This window comes from Lepidothrix coronata, unplaced genomic scaffold, assembly GCF_001604755.1.
Source record: "Lepidothrix coronata isolate B3197 unplaced genomic scaffold, Lepidothrix_coronata-1.0 Scaffold2, whole genome shotgun sequence".
NCBI classification, from domain to species: domain Eukaryota; kingdom Metazoa; phylum Chordata; class Aves; order Passeriformes; family Pipridae; genus Lepidothrix; species Lepidothrix coronata.
The window spans coordinates 5,991,730-6,013,139 of record NW_016690182.1 but is presented as its reverse complement, the minus strand read 5'-3'; the positions used below and the strand labels follow the sequence as shown (position 1 = coordinate 6,013,139).

The window sequence follows — 21,410 nt, the reverse complement described above, 5'->3', positions numbered from 1 at the left end:
GGAGAGGACAGCTTGAGGTCGGTCCTGTTGGGCCAGGGAGGGAGGCATCAGTTGTCTGAAGCTTTTTCCAGTCCTAATCTCTGCAGCTCTGGGGTTTTGTGACCCCCCCAGCTGGGTGACAAGCTTATCTGTGGACCAGGAGGCTGCACATTCTGGAGCATGTGGGCTGGCCCTGCCACTGCTCACAGCACCCACAAACCTTGCTCTGCCCCTGCTCTGCCAGCACCCACCCTGTCTCAGGCTGACACTGGCATTGAACCAACTCTTAAAAGGGGAATAAAAGCAAAAAAAATCAGCCCAGGCAGTGATACCTGCTGTAAATATAGCTAAAGTGTCCAAGGGAGGGCTGAGCAGGGATGGGATGCTGTTTGGACTGGATGGAAATGCAAGAATGAGCTGTGGGCTTTTTTCCTGTCATCCTTGAATTGTGCTATTCATCTTCTCCCCTGCCCTGAACCACTGCTTCCCCTCCACCCTCGCCCCTGCACTCCATGCACTCCCCACTTCCACCCCACTTCATGTCCATAGGAAGATGTGGGTGGAGAATTAAACATCATGGCTGTAATTCACGTTGAGAAAGGCCTGGGTAAGGCAGACACAAGGTCCCATCTCACCTCCCATACTCCTTGGCGGCAGCCAGACATAAGGCCACCAGGGTCAGGTAGGATGGGGATGTGTCCCCAGGAATGCTGGGCTGTGGAAGGGGTGCAGGTGAGTCAGTGTGGATCCAGGATGCCAGCCCAGCTGTCAGCATCAGTCTAGTGAGCCGTGTGGTGGCCACTGGGGAGACACTGGCCTGGGGACCCCGTCTGCACCCCCAAATGGGGGAATGGGGAGGAGAGAAAGCCATGGCCGGCTCTGGAGCAATGGTGATTGACATTCATTTGCCAGGAATCTGTTGGGGAATATTTTTATCTGCTGGGTGTGAGTGTGCTACACGTCAGAGCCATCTGCCACACATTCATTTTTGGGAGAGCTAGGAAGTGCAGGCATGAAAATCTGTGAAAGTGTGTGCATTCCTGTGCCCTTCAGAGCTGTACGTCCCCAGGTCTCCTCCTGTGGTGCCTGGGGACAGAGCTGGGATGACTTCTTGTCCTGCTAGGGGAGAGACAAACTCTTGCGTTCCGTAAAATGGAGGTGGTGTTGAACTCTGCACAGCAAGCCCAGTGCACTGCATGCTGGTTTGGACACGGGAAGGTGAGTGACACCCTGGCAGCAGCCTCACTGCATGCCTGGCCTGATCCTCCATGTCCTTTTAGCACTTTTCCATCTCACCTCAGTGTGCACAGCACCTTGAACTCTGCTGGCATTGGCCCACCTGCAGAAGGCAATAAGGAGCTAACCCACCCCTTACCCCAGAGCCAAGCAGTTACTGTGGGAGGTTTCTGTTCACTGGATGGGGTCAAGGAGCCCTTGGATAAAAATAAGTGATAAAAATAAATGGAGACATCAGTCCATGCTGAAACACTGGATCTGCTCACCCTAAAATATCTGGCTGTTGACATTCAAAAATCAGATTCAGTTTGCAACTAGTGGAATCCCCTATCCTCGTGACAGATGCCCTGGATTAAACACCCCCAAATTTGTGGTATCTGGGGTTTTATCAAAGGAGACTGTTTCCACTCGAGCGTCCCTCATTCCAGCCTGGCTGCTCCACTGCAGAAACGCGCCTGGTTCGGGTTTACAACGAGCCATCTCCTGCTGATGAGATTGAGCTGGGAAGACGTGCCTGTCCAGTTCCCTTTCAACACTTTCTAACCTTCTTGTGGCTCAGACTTTCCTACCAGAGAGTAGGACTTAATCATCCTTAATGATAGCCAGGCCACGGATAGCATTCAGCCAGGTTTTCCTAAAGGGCTACATCTGAAATCTTTATCCAAGTACAACCCCCTAGTAAACTCCCTGACAGACAACTGGAAACACTGCAGGGCTGTGGCAGACCTCTGGCCAGGACCAGAATTAAATCAACCCAAAAGCTTAAGCACTCATAGGACCTCAGAGGGATTTTTGAATGTAATTGGTCCTGTGGCTGGGCTTGGGATTCCTTTCTGCTGCCAAGATTTGCCAGTGCTAGAGGACTGCTCCATTCCCACCAACTTTAAGTTACAATTGATCCAGGGAATCCTGTGCAGATGGCAATTATTTGTATTAGTTTTTAATGCAAGCTGGTATATCACTGATGTGATATAATTGGTATCAGTTGATACCAATTAGATTTGTAGTGTTTTAACCACACCCCCCAGGAAGGGTTTGTGCTGATCCCTCTAGAGCAGATTCAAAGTAGTCTTAATTAAACCAACACAACTTTGCTGTGTGGATGAAGGTTCAGGCAGCAGCAGTACCACTGGAGGTCTGAGCTGCAGAGGAGAGGCAGCACATCAGAGAAAAGTGAAGAGCAACTGTGGAGAAATGTGTCTCCTCTGGCTTCTCCTTCTCTGCCCTTCCTTCTCTCCGAAAAGCTGGCAGCACTGCAACTTTTCCACTGAATGAGATGGCGGAAATTTGAAATGCCAAGTTGTGCAAGGCCCGTGGCATACGCTGGAAGAGGCTCTGGGCAGACGCAATGCGGGTGATGTCACCTTGTCTCCGTCTCCTGTGCCAGGGCCAGTGATGGCTGTGCCAGCAGGTCCTCGCTGCTGCTGCTCTGCCCAGCCAGGGGTGCCCACACTGCTCTTAGTGACACATTGGGATCCACCAAACAACAGAGGAGACTCAGAGCTGATTGTGAGTGGGCACACCCAAAATGGCTCTGAGAGCCTTGAAGGCAGCATGAGAAGGGCCCTCTGCCAGGTAGGAATGGGGACATGATCCCTAGGATCGAGGAGCATCCTGCATCACCACAGCAGGCCTTGAAATATCTTCTGGGGCTGGAAAAGAAACACAGTCTGGGGGCAGAAACTAAAGGAGAGAAAAGAGGGGTTTGGGGGTCGTGGGAAGTCAGAAGTTTTCAGTCTTTTTAAAACTAAATGACAAGTTTTTCCCTTTGCTTTTCTCTGTCTTTCTCTCCTGGGAAACAGAGAGAAGTGGAGAAGGGAAATCGCTCGAGCGGTTTGGGATGAGGAGGCTGGGGAGGGTCTGCCAGATGTGCAAAAATGCTGGAGAAAGCAAAAAACTCAGAGAAAAATTTCTCTTTTGAGAGAGGCTACTTTTCTGTTCCTAAAAAAAAAAAAGAAAAAAGAAAAAGAGTTTTTCATGAAAAATTTCAGGCAGTTCCATTGTTTTGCTGCAGCCTTTGATTTAACTACTTGAGCAAGTATTTGACAAAACCCTTCGTGTTTTTCAGGAGGTTTCTTAAATCCCGCCGAGGTATGGGATTATGAGAAACAACAAATGGCAAGCTGTCTCTAACCCCACAGACATTCTCACTCTCGTTTTCTCTCTCACTTTGGAATAAAAAATGCAGTGCTCCCTGCTGAGTTCTCTTTAAAATTCACATTGTCTCTTCAAATAAAGGCTGGGAGGGTGAGGTAGTGCTTTGAAAACCAGAACTCAGTCATACATTGCAGGGCCAGATCCTAGAGGATTATTCTCTCTCAGGACACTTTATAACTTCATGAGAACTTCTGGCCTGGCTTGTCTCACCAGCTTAGTGTGAGTGGCCCCAGCGGATGGCAAGGTGACTGAGGTCCCTACACCCCTTTCCACTGGGATGGCTGGATTTGTTTTTGGAGACATTTTAAACCATGATAAGGCAAACTCAATTTTTTTGCCATGGGGATGGTGTGGCCCATTTGCTGTGCAGTCAGGGGATGCTCCCTGCAGAGGGAAGTCCTGCCACAGCAGCAGCCTTTCCATCATGGCTGGCGCAGGCCAGGCTGTGGTAATGTGGTTTTCCCCTGCTTTTGGTGTGATTCCTCAACTGCAGCAGCCTGTGCTGCCCTAGGGCTGTGGTGAGCTGCCAGCGTCACCGCTGGAAAGCTCAGAACTGGATGAGCATCTTGTTCCCAGGAGAAGTGCTTGGCAGGACAGCATGGCTGTGCTTTGCTCTCACTGGGGAATTGAACAAAGGGGCTTTTCCTCTCGACCCACCTGGAGTTTCGGTGGCAAAAGCCTGGGAGCAAGGGGATGAAGCTGGCAACTTCCTTTGCTCTTGTTTCAGCCTGTCCTTCCCCAGTGCAGCAATGAGAGAAATGAGGACAACAAAGGAGCGTATTGTATCGTAAACCACTGCACATTTCTGTTTCTTAAATGATGCTATCACCAGGCCACTACATTGTCCTGGGGCAAATGGCTCTGGGTTGAGACACAGCACTGGGCACAGACATGGATGCTGCAGCAGGGCAGAGCTCCCTGCACACCACCCGCACCCAGGGGACAAGGACACCGAGACCTGACCATGCCAAACAAGGAGAAAGCCCCTCTAAGTGACATCGCAGCCCCTGAAATTATGATGGTGCTTGTCATTCTTGCAGTATGATTTATGTGATTTTCAGTAAACAGAAGCAAGGAGCAATTGTTGGACTCTGGTCCAAGGGTTCAAGGGTTCAGCAGGGCTTGTTTACATCTATGCACATGTCTGTGTACAGGGCCTGGGGTACAAAGCAGAGTGACTGGAGGACTTTGGTGTATGTGCTTGTGAGGCCTCTGTCCTGCTAAAGTCTTGGAAATAGAAGATTGGTGAAAAAAAAGTTGGTTTTGACAAGTCTTTTGCGCACATAGTTCAAACCTGTCACAACGATGTCAAAATTCATCAGCTTAGTGAACCTATTAAACCTGGGGCAGAGCTGAACCATCTACAGCTCCAGTCCAGGAGGCACAGCCAAGCCAGCCCTTCCAGCCACTCCGGGAAATCTTTCTTTCCCCTGGCGGGGCACTTCGGAGCTGGGGTGAGTGGGAGCGTGGGTGCCAGGTGGGAACTCCCGAGGCGGAGGAGCTCAGCCCCGGCTCCGGGAGGCGGCCGGGATGGGGGTGCTCGGGGTCCCCCGTCCGGGGCTGCGGGCACAGCCCGCCCTGTCCGCGGGAGGGCGGGCAGCCCCAGGCTCCGCTCCGCCTCGCTGGGCGGGCGGATCCCAGCTCCTGATTTTCCCGGGGGCTGCAGAGGCTTGTCCCGGCCCTGCGCGATCCTGCTTGGCTGCCGCCCTCCCCGCCTCCCTCCACCTCCTCCTCCTCCACCTCCTCCTCCACCACCACCACCACCCCATGTGCTTCCTGCCGGGCCAAGTTCGCGGAGCGCCGCCGCACGTCGGGCCAGCGGAGCGGAGCCGCAGCGGAGCGGGGCGCGGGGCAGCGGGCGCGGCTGCTGCGCGGCGCGGCGGGGCAGGCTCGGCGGAGCGCCGGCTGCAGCCTCGGGGCGCGCTCGCCCGGCCCCGGCGGCCCCTGCCCGCCCGCACGATGCCGGGGCGGCGCGGCTGCCTGCCGCCCGTCCTGTGCGCGCTGGCCGCCCTCAGCCTGCCGCTGCTGCTGGCCGCCGAGCCCCGCGCCAAAAGTTGCTCCGAAGTGCGGAGGCTCTACGCCGCCAAGGGCTTCAGCCAGAGCGAGGCGCCCAGCCACGAGATCAGCGGTGAGTCTCGATCGTTGCTGCCGCCTTTGTGCGCGCCCGGCCCGGCCCCGCGGAGCGCGGGGTGAGCGCCGGGCAACCCTCGGCGCGGCTCCCCCCGGCCCGGCTCCCCCTCCAGCGCGGGGCCCGGAGCTCGGCTCGGGGCGTGCTGCCCCGCTCGGCTCGGCTCGGCTGCCCGGAGCTCGGCGCCCATCCCGCGCGGTGGGTCCCGGCGCCCCCCGGCCGGGCCGTGCCGGAGCGCGGCGGGACCGCGCCTGTTGCCGGCCCCGCTCCCGGCTCGGCGGCGGCGGGGCGGGCGCTCCTGCCCTTGGGCCGCTGTTCGCCCCGGCGGGGAGCGGGCGGCCCGTCCCGCCCCGGTGCCCGGCGGCTGCTGACGGAGGGACCGAGACATGGCTCCCTTTTTTTGTTTGTTTGGTTTTTTTTTTCTTCCTTTCTTTTTCTTTCTTTCTTCCTTCCCTCCACCTTCGTCCCGAGGTACTCGCACATCCCGGGGACGGGAGTGATCGCAGCCGGCAGCAGTAGGAAATGGTAGCTAATGTGCTCACACCCAAAACATTTTATTCTTTTTGTTTCATCCTTCATCTCCCTCCCAGGGCCGCTGCTTTTATTTCCCCTTCTGAATGACCTACTGGACCGCATTCTCCGCGGAACAAAGGAAGTGCCTTTTTAGCTGGAATCCTCGGAGACCACCAAGGACTCCAGCTCATGCACTGCAATTTCGCACTACTTTCAACAATAACAAAAATGCATGACTGAATGGCTCAAAAATGTGGAGTGTTGGAGGCATTCATTTCGGTCTGGGACACTGTCACAACACAGACAGACCTCAAGTAAATACCTTTAGACGGCTCAGATAGAAGCTGGGGGTAATCTTTACCATTGGTGTGCCCTCCAGATATGCATACATTATCCTTTTCACTGACAAAATTAAAATAATTTCAGTCGCTTGTGCTTTTATATTGTCAGACTAATGATATGCTTTTAGCCTACATCTGTTTGAATAAAATTGCAGGCCCGTTTACTTCTCCAAGAAATATTTTAATGAGAAACGTCTGACTGGTTGCAGTTAAAATACTCTCTCCACCCTCCCTGCTTTGTAAAATGGTCTCTAATAAATAGTCTTGAATTTGATTTGAGTCCAGCTCTCATCGGTGTAGGATCAGGACGTGAGCAGGCTTCCTCATAAGTCCAGTATTGGGAAGGTTTGACCTAGTCCTTATTTTATATATTGTTTAAGATGACTTGGTGAGCTTTGGAGAATGTCAGGAGTAGATCATGCTGACAGGGCTTCCATTTGAAGCTCTAAAGCTGTTGTCTGTTTGACCCTGTGCTTTTGAAATAAGAGGCCAGAGAAATGTGATGAGCAAGGTAAGATTATTTGACAAAAGAAGGGCTTTCTGCAATGACACACTGAAAATATTGGCTGGGTTAAGTCACTGTTCCAGGGGCACAGGGAGTCTGTGTCCGGCCTCGCTTGGAAAGCAACAGGTCTTGCAAAGTTACATTTAAAATGTTATCCTGCTCCTGCTGGGGTGTTTCAGAGAAGGTGGTGGAAATGTGTGGAGGAGGTGTGCTGTGTAGAGCTTTAAAGTGTGGTGTACCTCAGGTGTGACTGAACTTAAAATTAAACCTGGAGTGGGGTGCTACACCTGCTGCAGTTTCACGTTCCCCCTGTGAATTCATGTGGTTTTGGCATGGCTTGTGTTTAGAGGCTCTGGATCTTCCCTTTTGCTGTGCAGCTGGTGTATGCAGACTGTAACCACCAGTGCCATTGCTGGTGTTTAAGTTTCTGAGAGCAGGGAGCTTCACCTGCCATTGCCTTTGTGGGATCAGCACAGGGCAGTGGTGTGCTGGGTGGGAAACACTGCCCGTGATAACGCTGGAGACTGAGGTCAGACATCAGGGCAAAAGGTCTGTGGTGTGTCTCGAAAAATGAGTCACTTTGCCAAACCTTTGATTTCAGTTGGTGTTCCAGGTGATAAGCGGTGTGTTTTCCATCAGGAGGGTAAGTGAATTGGGAAGGCTGTTACCTGGGCGCCTGGCTATCGGTGAGAACAAGATAAATGCCTGTGAGGGAACGAGCCATGTCCTTGGACAAGTATCCCATTGGGATCATGGTGGAAATTCTGGATTTCTGCTTGGTAACACCTCTGCTTACTAAACTGTGGGGGAGGACAGGCTGGGGAGGGTTCAGTGGGCTGTGATGCTGATGGAATGACGTGCGGACACGTGGCTGCTTCTGGCATGAACTCATGTCTGAAGTCCATCAAGTCCTTTCTTAGATTTTTGTACTGGTTTGATGGATTATGCTTTATTCTTGCATTCTCTTACAGAGTTGCTTTAGATCACAGTGCAGAGACAGAAATTTTCTAGCACCTTTCTGAAAAGGTGCCCTAAAACCTGTGGCAAATTCATTTCTGTAAGTGTAGTGACTTCTTTTCTGTCAGGGATTACTGATCCTACAAAATGTTGGCCTTGAATTGTCACAGTGAAGCAGCTGGATGGTGCCCCTGCACTGGGCTACATGACAGCAAGTGAAACTCATCTTCACTGGATGGGCATGGAAGTCTTTTGGGGTTTAGCAGTATCTTGCATGGATTTTTTTGCCACATTTACATTCTTCTGGAGCAGTTGGTATGTACAACTTCTTTTTCTTTCAAGGAAGTGCCCAATCCAGCAGGCTTTTTATCTGTACCATTGCTATTTCAGTGGCATTAAAAGGCTATGTTCCTTGTCCATAATTACCCAGAAGTTCACCTTAATATTTGTTTAGACCAGGTTTAGGACCTAATTAGAATATGCATAAATAGCAGGTTATATCTCGCTGAAGTACCTAAGCATTTCTGAAAGAAGTGTGCAGCTGGTCAACTCACTGCAAGCTTGACAAGAGGTGTAAAATGTGTTATTTGTAGTGTGGGACTTCTAGAATTTGTTTCCTTTTATGTAGCCTTGGTGTTGGAGGTATAAAGACAGACTACTGCTGTGAATCTGTGTGGAAGCATTTCATGGCCCTTTGGTTGCCTTGTACCTGAGTGATCTTCAGTAGCTTCTGCACTTACAGCCCTGTGATGTATGTGTGGCAAAGCTTGTGGTAGCGGTGAGATGCAATCTTGCTGGTGTTGCTGGAGAGGTCAGTGCTTGCGTAGACCTGATGTCTACATGGTTAGTTTGTGAAACCTGACTCTTGATAGTGTGTGGATAGTAGGTGCTGTGGGGAGAGCACCAGCCTGTAACTGCTTTTAAGATGACTTTTTAGCAGTTTCCCCAGGACAGGTCACATCTCAGGAAGGTCTGGGTCCTTCAGGCTGTAGTTGCTCACTTTGTTCAAACACTACCCAGAATGTGTCGCTCCTTATTGATCCCATGTGTCTCTGGGCTGTCACGGTGATGGAGCAGAACTCCCGGGAGTGACCATCTGCAGGGGCTGTTTGTCCTGGTTGGTCCGTTGGGGCTGCAGAATGAAATGCAAAGTGAGCTGGTGTGGTGGCATCCGGAGACCCACAGGAGGTGTCTGTGATTTAAAAAACAAATCCCCAACCTTTCTTTCAAGAGGCTCCTTCTTGCCCTCAGGTGTTAAACAGACGGAAATTCCTTCCCTTTTCCTGCTAATTGGAAGAAGTAGATGTTTCTTTTCCTGAACTGAAAAGGAAAAAAACCATCTTGCCCGATGGTGGAAAGTGTAGTCAGTTAACTTGAAAGTTCCTGGAGCAGTGTAATCCTTTCCCTTGCTGGCACTGGCTCCGTGGTGGCAGGGAAACAGAATGGTGTGGAAGGTGCCATGCTGGGGAGCATGGAGAGAAGCTGGAACTTGTCTTTGCAGGGAGCTAGGCACAAAGCAGCACTGTTCAATCTTAGTGAAGATGCTTGGTATAATCTCTGTTTAAACTGAATGAACCAAATTAATTGAATAGCTGCATTTATTTGTAAGAGCCATGGAGAGCAGTTCTTTCACTGTGACAGAGGAAATCAGTTGGCCCTTGATTTTTGGACTTGTGGGACTGTGCCCAAAGTAACTTTGGCCAGGGGTGCCCCAGTGTCCTGCTGCTCACTTGTCTCCAGTGTGTTTATGGCTGTCAGTGGGTGCTGGTGCATTGTCCCAGTGGTCTCAGGAAGGCTGCTTTTGGCATTGCTGTTTGTTGTGGTTTAACCCCAGCCAGCAACCAAGCCCCACGCAGCTGCTCACTCACTCCCCCACCAGTGGGATCTGGGAGAGAACTGGAAGGGTAAAAGCCAGAAAACTTGTGGGTTGAGATAAAGACACTTTAATAGGGAAAGCAAAAGCTGTGCATGTAAGCAAAGCAAAACAAGGAATTAATCCACTTTTTCCCATGGACAAGCAGGTGTTCAGCCATCTCCAGGAGAGCAGGGCCCCATCACACCTGATGATTACTTGGGAAGACAAATGTCATCACTCTAATCCTCTTCCTTCTTCTTCCTCCCACTTAATGTACTGAGCGTGATGTCATATAGTCTGGAATATCCCTTTGGTCAGTTTGGTCACCTGTCCCAGTTGTGTCTCCTCCCAACCTCCCATGCACCTCCAGCTTCCTCTCCAGCAAGGCAGTGCGAGAAGCAGAAAAGGCCTTGGCTCTGCGTAAGCCCTGCTCGGCAACAACAGAAACATCTCTATATTATCAACCCCGTGTTCAGCAGAAATCCAGAACACAGCCCCATACTAGCCACTGTGAAGAAAATTAACTCTCCTCCAGCCAAAACGAGCCCATTGTTTTACCTGTCAAGTTCAGCAAACGCTCCTTTAGTTTTTCATATGCTTCTCATCCATGCGGCCTCTTCCAACTGAGAAACGGTTTCTGGATCCTGTCCAGACCGGTGTTACTTGTACCGTCTGGCACTGCTGAGCTTGTTGCAGTTGGTTTGCACAAGGCAGCTCCTGGACTCTCTGCGTTATAAGTACCAGATAATGCCTGGTCTTCCTCGCTGTCCATTTGAAGGTGCAGGGCGACCTGGCCACCAGTTGTACCTGTTTGCCGTGATTCCTGTCCAGTGAAGGCAGTGGTCCTTGGCGGGCAGGGGGTTTTCTCCTGCCTGGCATGCATTAATGGAGTGATCGCCTGGCCACCTGTGGGTGGAGAGGTGACCATTGGAGAACATCCCCGTGGCAAACACAAGTGCTGGCATGGAAAAGTAAATGAGAGAATCACTTGAAGTATTTTTAGCTGCTTCTAATGTCATTTAGCAACTGGAAACAGCGGGAGGGGGGGAGCTGGCAGCGTGCAACTTGCCCACAGGCCACCGACAAGCGCCCCAGCGTCCGGCACTGGCGGCCGTGCGGCTCGGTGAGCGTTGGCAAGAGCTGGCACTGGCGGCTCCCGGCTGAGTCATGGCTCCGGCCACTCGCCTGGGACGCTGCTTTCCCTCTGCAAATCTGCAGCGCGGGGTTTTGTTCGGCTGCAGCGGCGCGCCGTGTCCTAGCAGCCGGCAGCGCGAAGCATGTGGTTAACAGCAACTGCTTGCAGTGGTCCGGGCTGAGTGGGAGTATCGTTTTCCTTGGCAGACACTTCATAGAAAGTTCTGTTTTTTCTGCCAGAATAAGCAGTCATTACATTCCATACAATTCATAGTCAAATTATTATCTATTGTTAAAATTGCCTTAATTATCAGATGTTTCCTTAGACATGTAGCTGTTTTTTAAGAGGCTGAATAGGCGTGTGTACATTGTGCAGGAGGCCAGAGCTGCACAATGTTTTCAGTGCTGTTTTGTAGTTTCAGGGAGATTTTCTGTGGCTTTCGTATGTCAACAGGCTTTTTATTCTCACTGAAACAGCAGCAGAGCAAGGCCGACATGACAGTGAGGCACTGGGATTGGTTTGGGTCTCTGGATCTCCCTTCTGCCGTTGTATTTCACTGATACCTGTAGAGCCAAGGAAGTTCAGGATGAAGCATCGCTGCTGTGTGTGTGAGATGGTATAAGATGGCTCTGTTAGGAGAAGGTCCCAGATAAGCATCTTCTGACTTGGAGGTAGCATCTGTCCAGTAGGGCTGAGACCTCTCTCAGGAGGCTGAGTGGGTCCCAGTTATCTGAGGCAGTGATGTCTGTGGACTTAGCCCACTCTGTGATGTTGGCTGGTGGCTTGTGCAGACCAGAACCTGCATGGATGGAGAAGGTCTGCCAGTGCTTCTCGAGAGGTGTCAGACATGTGGTTCTCACCTCCTGTCAGGGGAACAGCCATTCCCCTGATAAGTAGAGGGAGAATTCCATGTTCACCATGGAATTCTGTGGATGTGCACGTGTGTTGAGTTGCACAGACTCAGTCCTTGACATCTTGCACAGGTTTGGGCAGGACTAGGATGGAGCATCAGAATTATCCTGCCACAAAATTCTTTGCCTCTTCCCAGCAGAGGAACAACCCTCAGGGACCTGATGACTTGCTTTTGTTCTGCCTTTTTTTGGGGCGGGGTGGGGGGGGAAGAGAGGGGGGAAAGGAAATTCTTGTTAGCCAGAGAGGTCAGGATGTGTGTCTCCTCGCCCGGCGGGCCCGGCTGAGAGCAGTGAGCTGCCAGTCCCGGTCTCCGGGGCAATAACCTCCTTGCATTCCTCACATTCCTCCTGCTTTCTCTTTCTTTTGAGATTATGAAGATAACTTCCTTCTCCCATTGCTAAGCAATGCAAGGCCCAGCAAAACTCTTAAATTTTCCCTTGCTCCCTAAATTACCTTATGTGCTCCAAGATGCCCCATGGCAAACCCCTCTGGTCCCCTGAACGGTGCAGTTTGTGCTCTTCATGGGCATGGGTTTGTTTATCTTGGGAAGAAAGCTGCTGTATTTTTTTAATTGCCAAGTGTTTTAATTAGAAGGGATTACTACTTTGTTGAAGCTCGTTTTACCTGCTTCCCGGCTTTCCTTAGTGTTTCATGAAACTGTTTTGCTTTTCTAGCAGAGATTTTGGGCCGTCTCTATTTTTCTTTGCCTGTGCAGAATACGTGCAGTCCTGCAAAGGCTGTGGCTGAAGCACCATGTTTGTGCTGGAGGATTTTCTGCTTCTTTACATCTTTCTGGTCTGGGAAAGGAGCTTGGATAAAAGCAGTGTGTTGGGAAGAGGGGTCCTGATGAGAAGATGTTGGAGGCTCTAGGTGTATGGGACTGGTGGCAGCCATGTGGGCTGTGGGCAGGCTTCGGCCCCATGAAGATGTGCCTTTGGTGGTTTTCTTGGAATGTTTTCTTCTGTTTGAAAATGGCCATGGTCAGCACAGTTGTCTTCCCCACTAGTTTGAGCCTTCTAGTTCATCACCCCTCAGGTCTCTGTGGGGCCTGGGAGAGGGGTGAGGGGTGGTGGTCCCCAAGGGTAGCAGTGCATCACCTCCCTGGCAAAATGCTTGAAAGGATGGAGATGGTGCTTAAAAAATGTGTGTGTGGGTACCTATTGATGGGATTGGTCTTCGTTAAGGGCTACCTGATGTTGCTTTTAATGTGAAATTAGGACTGTAGTGCCTCTTTCCCAGTGTAAAGCTTTGCCTGATCCCCCTCCCCAAAAAGCCTCTTAGAAATACTTTTTTTGTTGTTCATCTTTTAAGTAGAAAAATAAAATCTGTTCATTTCCTGTCTTTCTACTCATATTTGCTGTGGCTTACACAACCAGTGGCTGATTGACTTGCAGTTGTGAGAGTTCCCTTTGAGGGACTTCTCTCTCTGCAGATTTTGGTCTTGGAAAGGTACATGGATGGTGGGAACGGACCTGCCCTGAGCAAACGATTTTGAAGGAGTATTTCTCTTAATGTTTCCAATTTAGAAGTTGGGAATTGTCTGGATTTTAAGCAAATTCAGATGGGAGCAAACAATGATGAAATGTTTAAAATATGTTTCAACATTTTTGTGGGAATAGGAACTGTTCTTGTACAGGCGAGGCTGCAGCTTTCAGGAGGTGAAAATATGTGGCCCTTACACATTGTCAGCATTGTTGCTGCTTTTTTTTTTCCCCTTCTTTTTCCTTTTTTAAAAATGCTCATAGGAAATTGGCTTTGGTAATTGAGTTTCTACAGAACCACAACATCCAATAGCTGTTCCTTTCCAGGGGTCACCCTTAGGTTAGTTTAAGTAATGTGCAGTCGGTTTAACCTCTTGTGGTTTGTAGTGCTATTCTAGAAATTACTGGTGATTTGGGGTGTGTTAGCGTAACAACTTCACAGGAAAACCCCAAATGTCAGGGTGTCTGGTTTTCGGAGAGCTCTGACCACTTGCCCTGTGAAAACCAGGCACCTCGAGGTACGTCCCTTCCAGGGATGTGCTCACATCGAAAAGTGCAGTTAAAGCCTTTACGGCCCGTTGACTTTCCTTTTGAAAGAAGCCGAAACAACCCTGGGCAATTTGTTTACCTCCACTGACTTAAAACATCCTCCTGCTTCCAAGCACTGTGCAGAACCTGTGCTGGATGCTCAGTGATGGGTCACATTGCCCTGCGTGGCTCTGATGGAGGAGCAGCAGTGCCCGAACCCCCAAATCCCAGGGTTTAGGGGATTTGCTGGCAGCAAAGGGCCAGCTTTAAGAAATTATGAGCTGGGGCTTTAGCTTGGTAGCATTGACAGTTTGGTATAAAAAGCTCTGTGTTGCAGGCTGTGATGACAGGAGGTGATAAATCACTCTTGGCTGGTGCTACAGGTTCTAATAATGGTGTTTTAAAAAGATTACATGGGTTTTAATACAAACTTTTTGCTTCTTTGTACTCTCTTCTTTTTAAAGAGTGGAGCCTGTTTTGATTCAGCATTCTTGGAACATAAAGACTGAGCCAGGATTTTTACTGGGCTGAAATGCAGTTTTTTTGCTTCTCCTACAAACATGAGGATCTTGTTTGAATGTCTTTACAGCCAGCTGACTGACAGTGTCCTCTTTACAAGGGACAGTGTCCTCTTAACTGGCTTGTTTGTTTGTATTAAAGGTAACTTTGCCCCACGGAAGATTAAAGAGCAAGTAGCTTAACCCAGTTGTGGTGGGTGGTGCTATTGGAAAGAAACCTGTGATAGGAGAGACTTGCATGATAGCAATAAGGGGGATAAATAACCTCCTGTACCTTCCCTGGCTTTCCTTGGCCCATTCCCATGAGAGGACGGGGCACGTATGTGATCAAAGAAACAAGCACAATTGTAAGCCTGATGGAAAATCATTCCCTTGCCAGGTACGTGTGGGCACCCAGGCGGGCTTTGCCTTTGCTCTCAGCAGTGCAGGGTGGATTGGTTTTGCTCACCTGCCAACCTTAGGGTTTCCAAAATGCATTGGCTGGCAGTTTTTGGGGGAGCACAGGGTGCCTGACAGTGAGGCACTAGTGGCCATGCCCCCTTGCCTGGGCAGAGTCATTGAGAGCAGGTAGCTGGCAGATGCTCGGCGTGCAGATCAGGGGTCAGAGTGGTACCACTGGTTTGGTTTGGACTGGAGGAAAACAAACAGGTTTCCTCCTGAGTTTTGGCTCGGCTCAGAGACAGAACTGAGGGTGCCATAGGGCCGTACTCTTTTCTTCTCGGTGGGGGGAAAAATGGCTTTGATAGTGTCTGCTAATGATTCAGTGCTGTTTACATAATAATTGTGGTTCACTTTCATTAGCTCTCATAATGAGATTGCTTTCTTCCAGTGCAGTCGCATGCTGGTTTGGTTTTACACGCTTCTGCCTCCCCACTCTCTGAGCATGGCAGCGGAGTGAGGAGGCAGCACAAGGGCTCTGTGCCTGACCTGGCCTCCCTTCTCTGGCTCCAGGCATGGAAGAAAGCTCACAACTTGTCATTGCAAAGGAGCGGAGGTGAAGGGGGTTTGTGTTGCTGGGACAAGTTCTGAAAGACACGGATGGTGGTTTGGAGCATCACTGTAGCGGTTTGGAGCATCATGGCATCTTAGCGGAGCTGTGTTTAAATCCACCTTGCGTGATTTCTCAGTGCGGTGCTCATCTTTGTACTGAAAACTCTTGGGCTTACCTATTTGCAAGGAAGGGAATCCAGTGATCTGCTTCTACCAGGAGGAAGAAGCCAGCTCCTTTCACCTCCCAGTTCTACCATATCAGGACTAATCAGTGACGGTTGATGTGCATCATGGATATCGTTTGTGTGTACGAAGCTACTGGATTAGCTGCTGCAGCCTAACCTTGATGTAGTGCTTGTTTGCTTTCCATGTCTGACTAATTGTGAACAGGGGTGATGCTGCTGAACAGGCTGCAAGTGCCTGCCTCCCACAGCACCCAGTTGCTGTGCCAGGGAGCTGCCGGGAGCACCGGGCGATAACACCCACCACAGAGCTCTTATTGAATAAATAATGCCACTGCGAGGAGAATACAATAGCCTGAGTGCAACCTTTTGAAGAGGTAAGGTTGGGTGTTGTTTGGTTGGATGGGTTTTTTTCCTTTATAGCTTAGTAGCAGGTGTGTTGGGGTTTCAGAGCAGCCCCGATGGCAGAGCCAAGTGCCAACAGTGCACGCCCGGTATAGCTGACCCTGGGCACAGCATGGATCTGGAACAGGATGGGCCCCCATGGGGCAGTGGGTGCTCGCTTAGGGGTGCTGTTAGGAGCATGGGGAGCTGTGCATGTGGCTTTGCAGATGCCACTGACCTGTCCTGGGGAATGCATGTTCCCCCCGTTTGGCTGCAGGAGACTGTTTCTATCTATATACCTCAAAGAGTTTGCTGCCAGTGGTAGATTAAGGCTCTGCTCCTGGAAGGAGGGCCTGAGCAGAGGGTGAGCTGACTGTCTTTGCCTGTGCAAAACAAAACACTTTTGTGGGGGATTGGGAAAGGTGGCACTGCTCTTGGCCACGTGGCTTCTGCTTATTAACATGAGTTAATTGAGGCTGGTTGGAAAGCTGTGGCTTGGTGGGCAGAGGAGGCTGGAAGAGACGGGGCTCAGGGCTGTATCAGCCCTGTTGAATCCAGCCCACCAAAGGGATGCAGAGATCCTGGTGGCAGGCGCCAGGCTAGTGAAAACTCCACATAGCTCAGCCCTCCACTTTATTAAAGGCTCCTTTATACCTCTTTTTGCCGTAACTCCTGTGAGAACAGCCAGCCTTTTCAGCAGCCTGAAACCTTCCTTACCGGGAAGGTTCCATGCAGGGAGCAGCCTGGCTGGCATGATGCTGCTCCAAACCAGCCCCAAAACTGCTGTGGAAGCAGTCTGGGAGGAGGCAAGGATTCCAGGCAAGGCTGGTGCTCCTGGCCAACCTTGCCAAAACAAGGGTTGGGTCTACTCGCTGCCCAGCCAGCTCAGTAGGATCCTGAAAAATAGTTGTGGAAAGTAGGGGTTAATTTCTAGGTATCAAAATATGCACAAAAGGTTAAACGAGACTTCCTCCTTGTCAATGAATTATGGCTTGAAAATATTTGCATTCTTTCCTGAAAGATTTAGGAATAATTATATAGCACTCAGGGGCAAGGCATTCCCAGATAAACTTAACAACTCTATAATTTGTACTCGAGGCAGGGTTTCCTGTAAATGATAGCTTTGTTTAATTTTACAATACTGCTTCCAAATGTTTGCCGGGTATGAATTGCCAGCTAAACTGGACTTGTGAATCTGGAAGAGTATTTATTTGTTTGTTATTGCAGACAGTAAGAGCTGCTGTGTTAGGCTAAAACTTGGCATCTCCTTTACAACATGTAGGCATCCCTCCCCAGGCAGGTTTGCTAGGGTGGGCAGCCGATGTAGGGTGGGAACAGCTTTCCAACTTCTCTGCAGAAAATTCCTGAGCTGCTCTAGGATCTCCTCCTGCTCTGCCTTTCTTTTTCTGGGGTTGGGAAAGGAACGCTGCAGTCACAATGCACATACTTTATTTCCATTACTCAAAGCCGGAGTCATGCATAGTTACAGCCAAAGACACTTCAGCAGCTCTGGGGATAACAAGATAGCTGACAGACTGGAATGCGGATTTATCAGGGGTAAAAACTGGCAAAATTCCTTATTTCTGATTCTTCTTTTTAAATAGGCCCTTCATGCTCCTGCTGCATGAGCCCACCACAAGTTTAACCCCTCATGTTCTCCCAGCTGGGTCTGGGGATGAGCCCCAGGGCTGCCCATGTGTGTCTTCAGGGATTAAATTGTTCAATCCCACTTAGTTCCTAGGTGTTGTTTTTAAACTGCAAAGTTCTTTCAGAAGTGCTTTCAATGGGTTTTTATTTTAAAGTGCAAGCCTTTGCACCAGATGTCTGTCTGAGTGACCACAGAATGTAAATTTTACTGTATGTTGCCTTTGGACTGGCAGTTTGTGAGACTACTGGGCAGTTAACATAGGTGGATTGTGCCATGAAATCTGCTTCCTTGGATTTGATTCATATTAATTTCTTTCAGAGCAAATCTCTTTATTGGCTTCAGTTTCATTTTGCTGTAGAGCTACTTTTACTGTGCCTTTGTCAGGACCTGGAAATACTTAATATTACTATGAGAAATAGGTCATATTCAGCTCCATGGCTTTTCAGTTTTATATATATATATATAAATATTCCAAGACATTAAGTAATTTCTTTTTTGGAGAAACAAGTTATGGCAAAAGGAGCACACTTGAAAGTTAAATAGATTAAGTGAAATCCCTCAATTACAGGAGCAAGGTTCAGAAGAGGAGTCAGGCAGCTTAGGGAAGGAATTTCAAGTTAAAATTTAACCTTTCCTGGTCTTCTGCAAGCAGTGGTGCAGCAAGACCTGCCTGGTGCCAGGCCAGTGTGGGAGCCTGGAGTGAGGGTTCTGACGTGGCCGTCTGCAGGGTGGATGGATTTGGAGCTGGTGGTTGTGCCTGTGGTTGTGCGTCTCAACCGGCTGAGAATGAAGAGAATTTCACTTTTTATTGGAAAAGGAAAGGATTGCTCAATGATTGCAAAACACTTTGTTTTGGAAAAAATGTCATTGTTTGAAAATAGCACAAGAGCAGGAGGGGGGCTGTCCCTAAGCTTGTGACAGTCTTGGAAATCTTCTTGCCTGGGGGCTCGAGTGAAACTTCAAGGCTTAAGTGTTAGCTTGGACTTTTGTCCCAGGGTGTCCAGGCTGGAAGGCTACACTTGTCCTATGCCTGCCTCTCCCTTTAATGATTAAGGATGGGAAGCTTTTTTTTTTTTTAAGAGTGGGTAGAGTTTAAAAAAGAAAGTAAGTCTTGGCTTGCGGACACCACCCCACTGATGGGCTGGTGGCCAGTACTTGATCTCTCATGGGATAGCTGCTGGCTCCTGGTTTTCTGCCCTCTGTGTCCTTTCTGCCCTGTCCCTCATCATCTCCTTGGCTGAGCCCCAGGCACATTGATTTGAACCAGCATGGCCCATTGCCACTTTGCTGCAGGCACTTGTCCGGGTGCTTCTTGGCCTTTTTCATCGGGACAGAACCAGGATGGGTTCATCCCCATGGTGGGAAGCTGCTCTGGTCACAGCACAGTATCCACTGGAGACACCCAGCCCACACAGATTCGCACCAACAGCAGCCCTCACGCCAAAGCCTTGTCTCAGCCCTGCCAGCATCACTTGGTATCACTGGATCACTTAGTGCCTCCCCTCTGCAGGGACTGCCCATCGCTTCTCTGTGCTTTTTTTAGTTGCAAACTTTTTATAGAGTGGTTTTGCTGACAAAGAGTGCTGGGACAGCACAGCAGTGGCTATGGGGAGGGTGGGAGCCCCTCTCCCTGCTTGGGAAGGACTAACACAACTGGTAAATCCATCCCATCCTTCTAATCAGCCATCCCTTCCCTGGGGCTCATCGTGTGCTGGAGCTGTTTACTTTGCTCCTGGTGGATTTTGGATGGTACCACCTGGGAGGTGGATGGCAAAGGTCCTGTTTGCACTCCATCCTCCCCCCAGGTTGCTCAGGGCTGTGCTTAAGAAGACAAAATAAATCCCTTCGATGCCTGCCAGCAAAACCTCGGTGCAATTGTCTCCTCATACAATTGGGTACTTTCAGCCCAGTGTGTTGTTTTCCCACCCCACCAAAGCTGTTTGCACAAGCCCAGCTGCTGCGCATGAGGAGGGATCAAAAGTGGGGTCTGCAGGTGGGCAGTCTCTGCCATACCAGGGCTGAGGTCTCCCAAACTTGCTTTTTCCAAAATACCTAAGAAAATGTGACCCTGTGCCACGTTCCTATGTGGAACAGCAGTGAGAAGGCACGTGCCTGCACTGTGAAATGTGTTTGGTAGGGGGGCAGGGAATTCAAAAGGAAGGTCTCCTTTTTAAAGGCTGAAGTGGTCTCGTGTGCTCTCCTGCCCTCCCCGAGGGCAGTTGCCTTCATCTGGGATGCTGCTCTCCCTCCTGGGAGGGATTTGCTCAAACAAAGGTGGCAGTGCAGAAACTGGCTTGGGAATTGTTGAAAAGATGTTAGGATTTTTCTATGCCGTGGTGAGGAGGAGGAGGAGTGCCCATGTGAAGCTCCTGGCAGATAAGGCTGGTGTTCACAGCTGCACCAAGGAGAGTGGGATAGGTAGGGCATCCTGGAGAGGAGGAGAAGGTGGAATTTTCAGTTAATCCTTTCTCCCCTCTCTGCCACCCCCCCTTCTTGCTTCTTCCAGGGTAGGTTAAGCTACTCAGCCTTGCCTTTTCCACAAACATTGGCAAGCTGGTGGTTCCAGACCTGGGAATACATTGGGAGTCTGTTTCAGCAGCAGGATGGGTTTTCGGACGTAGGTCGTGTTGTGCTGGCAGAGCACAGTGCAGTGCTTGTGTGAGCTGGGTGGCTTCTGCAATGGATACCCTGCTGTTGGGAAAGTAACACTTGGTGGGAGTAGCAGGCAAGGGCTTAAAAGCACATTTTTCAGGTCAGAAAGTCTTGCTTACAAACTCAGCTGTAGTCATAGCTCTGAGGTGGTTTGTCCAAGGGAAGATAAAGTTGAGAGTGGGGTGGTGTAGGGTTTGGTTCTGAATGTCACTGGTGCTGGGGGGCTGCACTCCTGTCCCAGTGCTGCTGCTCCCAATAAATGCCCCTGGGTGAAGTCAGTGACCTTGCCATTGGGATCTCTGGGGGATGTCCTGCCCTGTGCCATGGGTAAGGCAGAGGTGGAGTTGATGCCTCTTGCCTCTCTGGGGCCTGAAAAGGGTCTGTCCCCCTTTTTTTCAGGAGGACTGAACCTGGACCTGTGCCTCTTGCTGGAGGGAGGATTTTGCTGACCATTTCCCTCTTCCCTCCCTGTGCATGGTGGCCCAACTTCAGGGGCATTTCAAAAGTCTTTGGCAAGTTACACTTTGGGATTTTGGCACTGGACTTCCCCTGTCTCCTGTTGTGCTGCTTATTTGCCTTTCTCCATGTGGTGCTTCAGCTTTGGCCATGTGTGTTTTTGGAGGTTTGTCTTATTTACACGAACAGTTCTCGGAAAGTTCAGCTGAAAAGCAGCTTTTCTTCCTGGGAACAGCCAGGAATCACTAGTGTGTGATCTTTGTGTATAAAGTTGCCTTTCTCTGATTATAAACAGTGGCCCTAGGATGGATGTGCGGTGGACCTGTTTAGATTTAAACCTGACCCACCTCCTTGTTTTCAGTTCTGGCATCTCCTTTGAGCAGTGTGTTCTTCCTGCCTTTTGCAATAACCTGGTGTGGGTTTTTTAACCTTTAAAATTGGAAAGTCCTGTCAAATTGTGGTGTCCTGCTGAAGGCAGCAGCATATGATTTTTTTTAAATTATTTTTCTTTCCTGATACAGTATCATATACACATATTGCTCCTTTATTTCCCATGTAGCCTTTCTTCTGGCAGGCCAAGACCTGATAGCCACAGAGAGCCCCACTGCATTTCCTGGTAGCCTGTGGGAGCTCTGACTGAGTAAGGAATTGAGCTTGGAAGCAAGCACACATCTGTGCCTTGGTCCTCCAGCTGCAGTGGAAGAGCTGCGAGATCAAGCTCTGCTGGCCATCCCTCCCAGAACCCTTCGTCTGGGCTTGTTTCCCAAATCCTGCTTTTCATCAGATTGATGCCAGCTAATTATTTCTGAAACCCCTTTAACTGGTGCATCTTTCTGGTCCGGCTGAAATTGGG

At 50.0% G+C, this 21,410-nt stretch overlaps 1 protein-coding gene across 1 annotated transcript in view; it reads left to right on the top strand.

Annotated features, from left to right (window-relative positions):
- The first annotated feature begins 5,331 nt into the window (after nucleotides 1-5,331).
- The window catches only part of GPC4 (glypican 4), a 68,560-nt gene continuing 52,481 nt past the window's right edge, over nucleotides 5,332-21,410 (top strand). Inside the window, exon 1 of the mRNA XM_017817377.1 lies at nucleotides 5,332-5,500. Coding sequence (XP_017672866.1) covers nucleotides 5,332-5,500 — 169 coding nt within the window. The remainder of the gene's footprint in view (nucleotides 5,501-21,410) is intronic.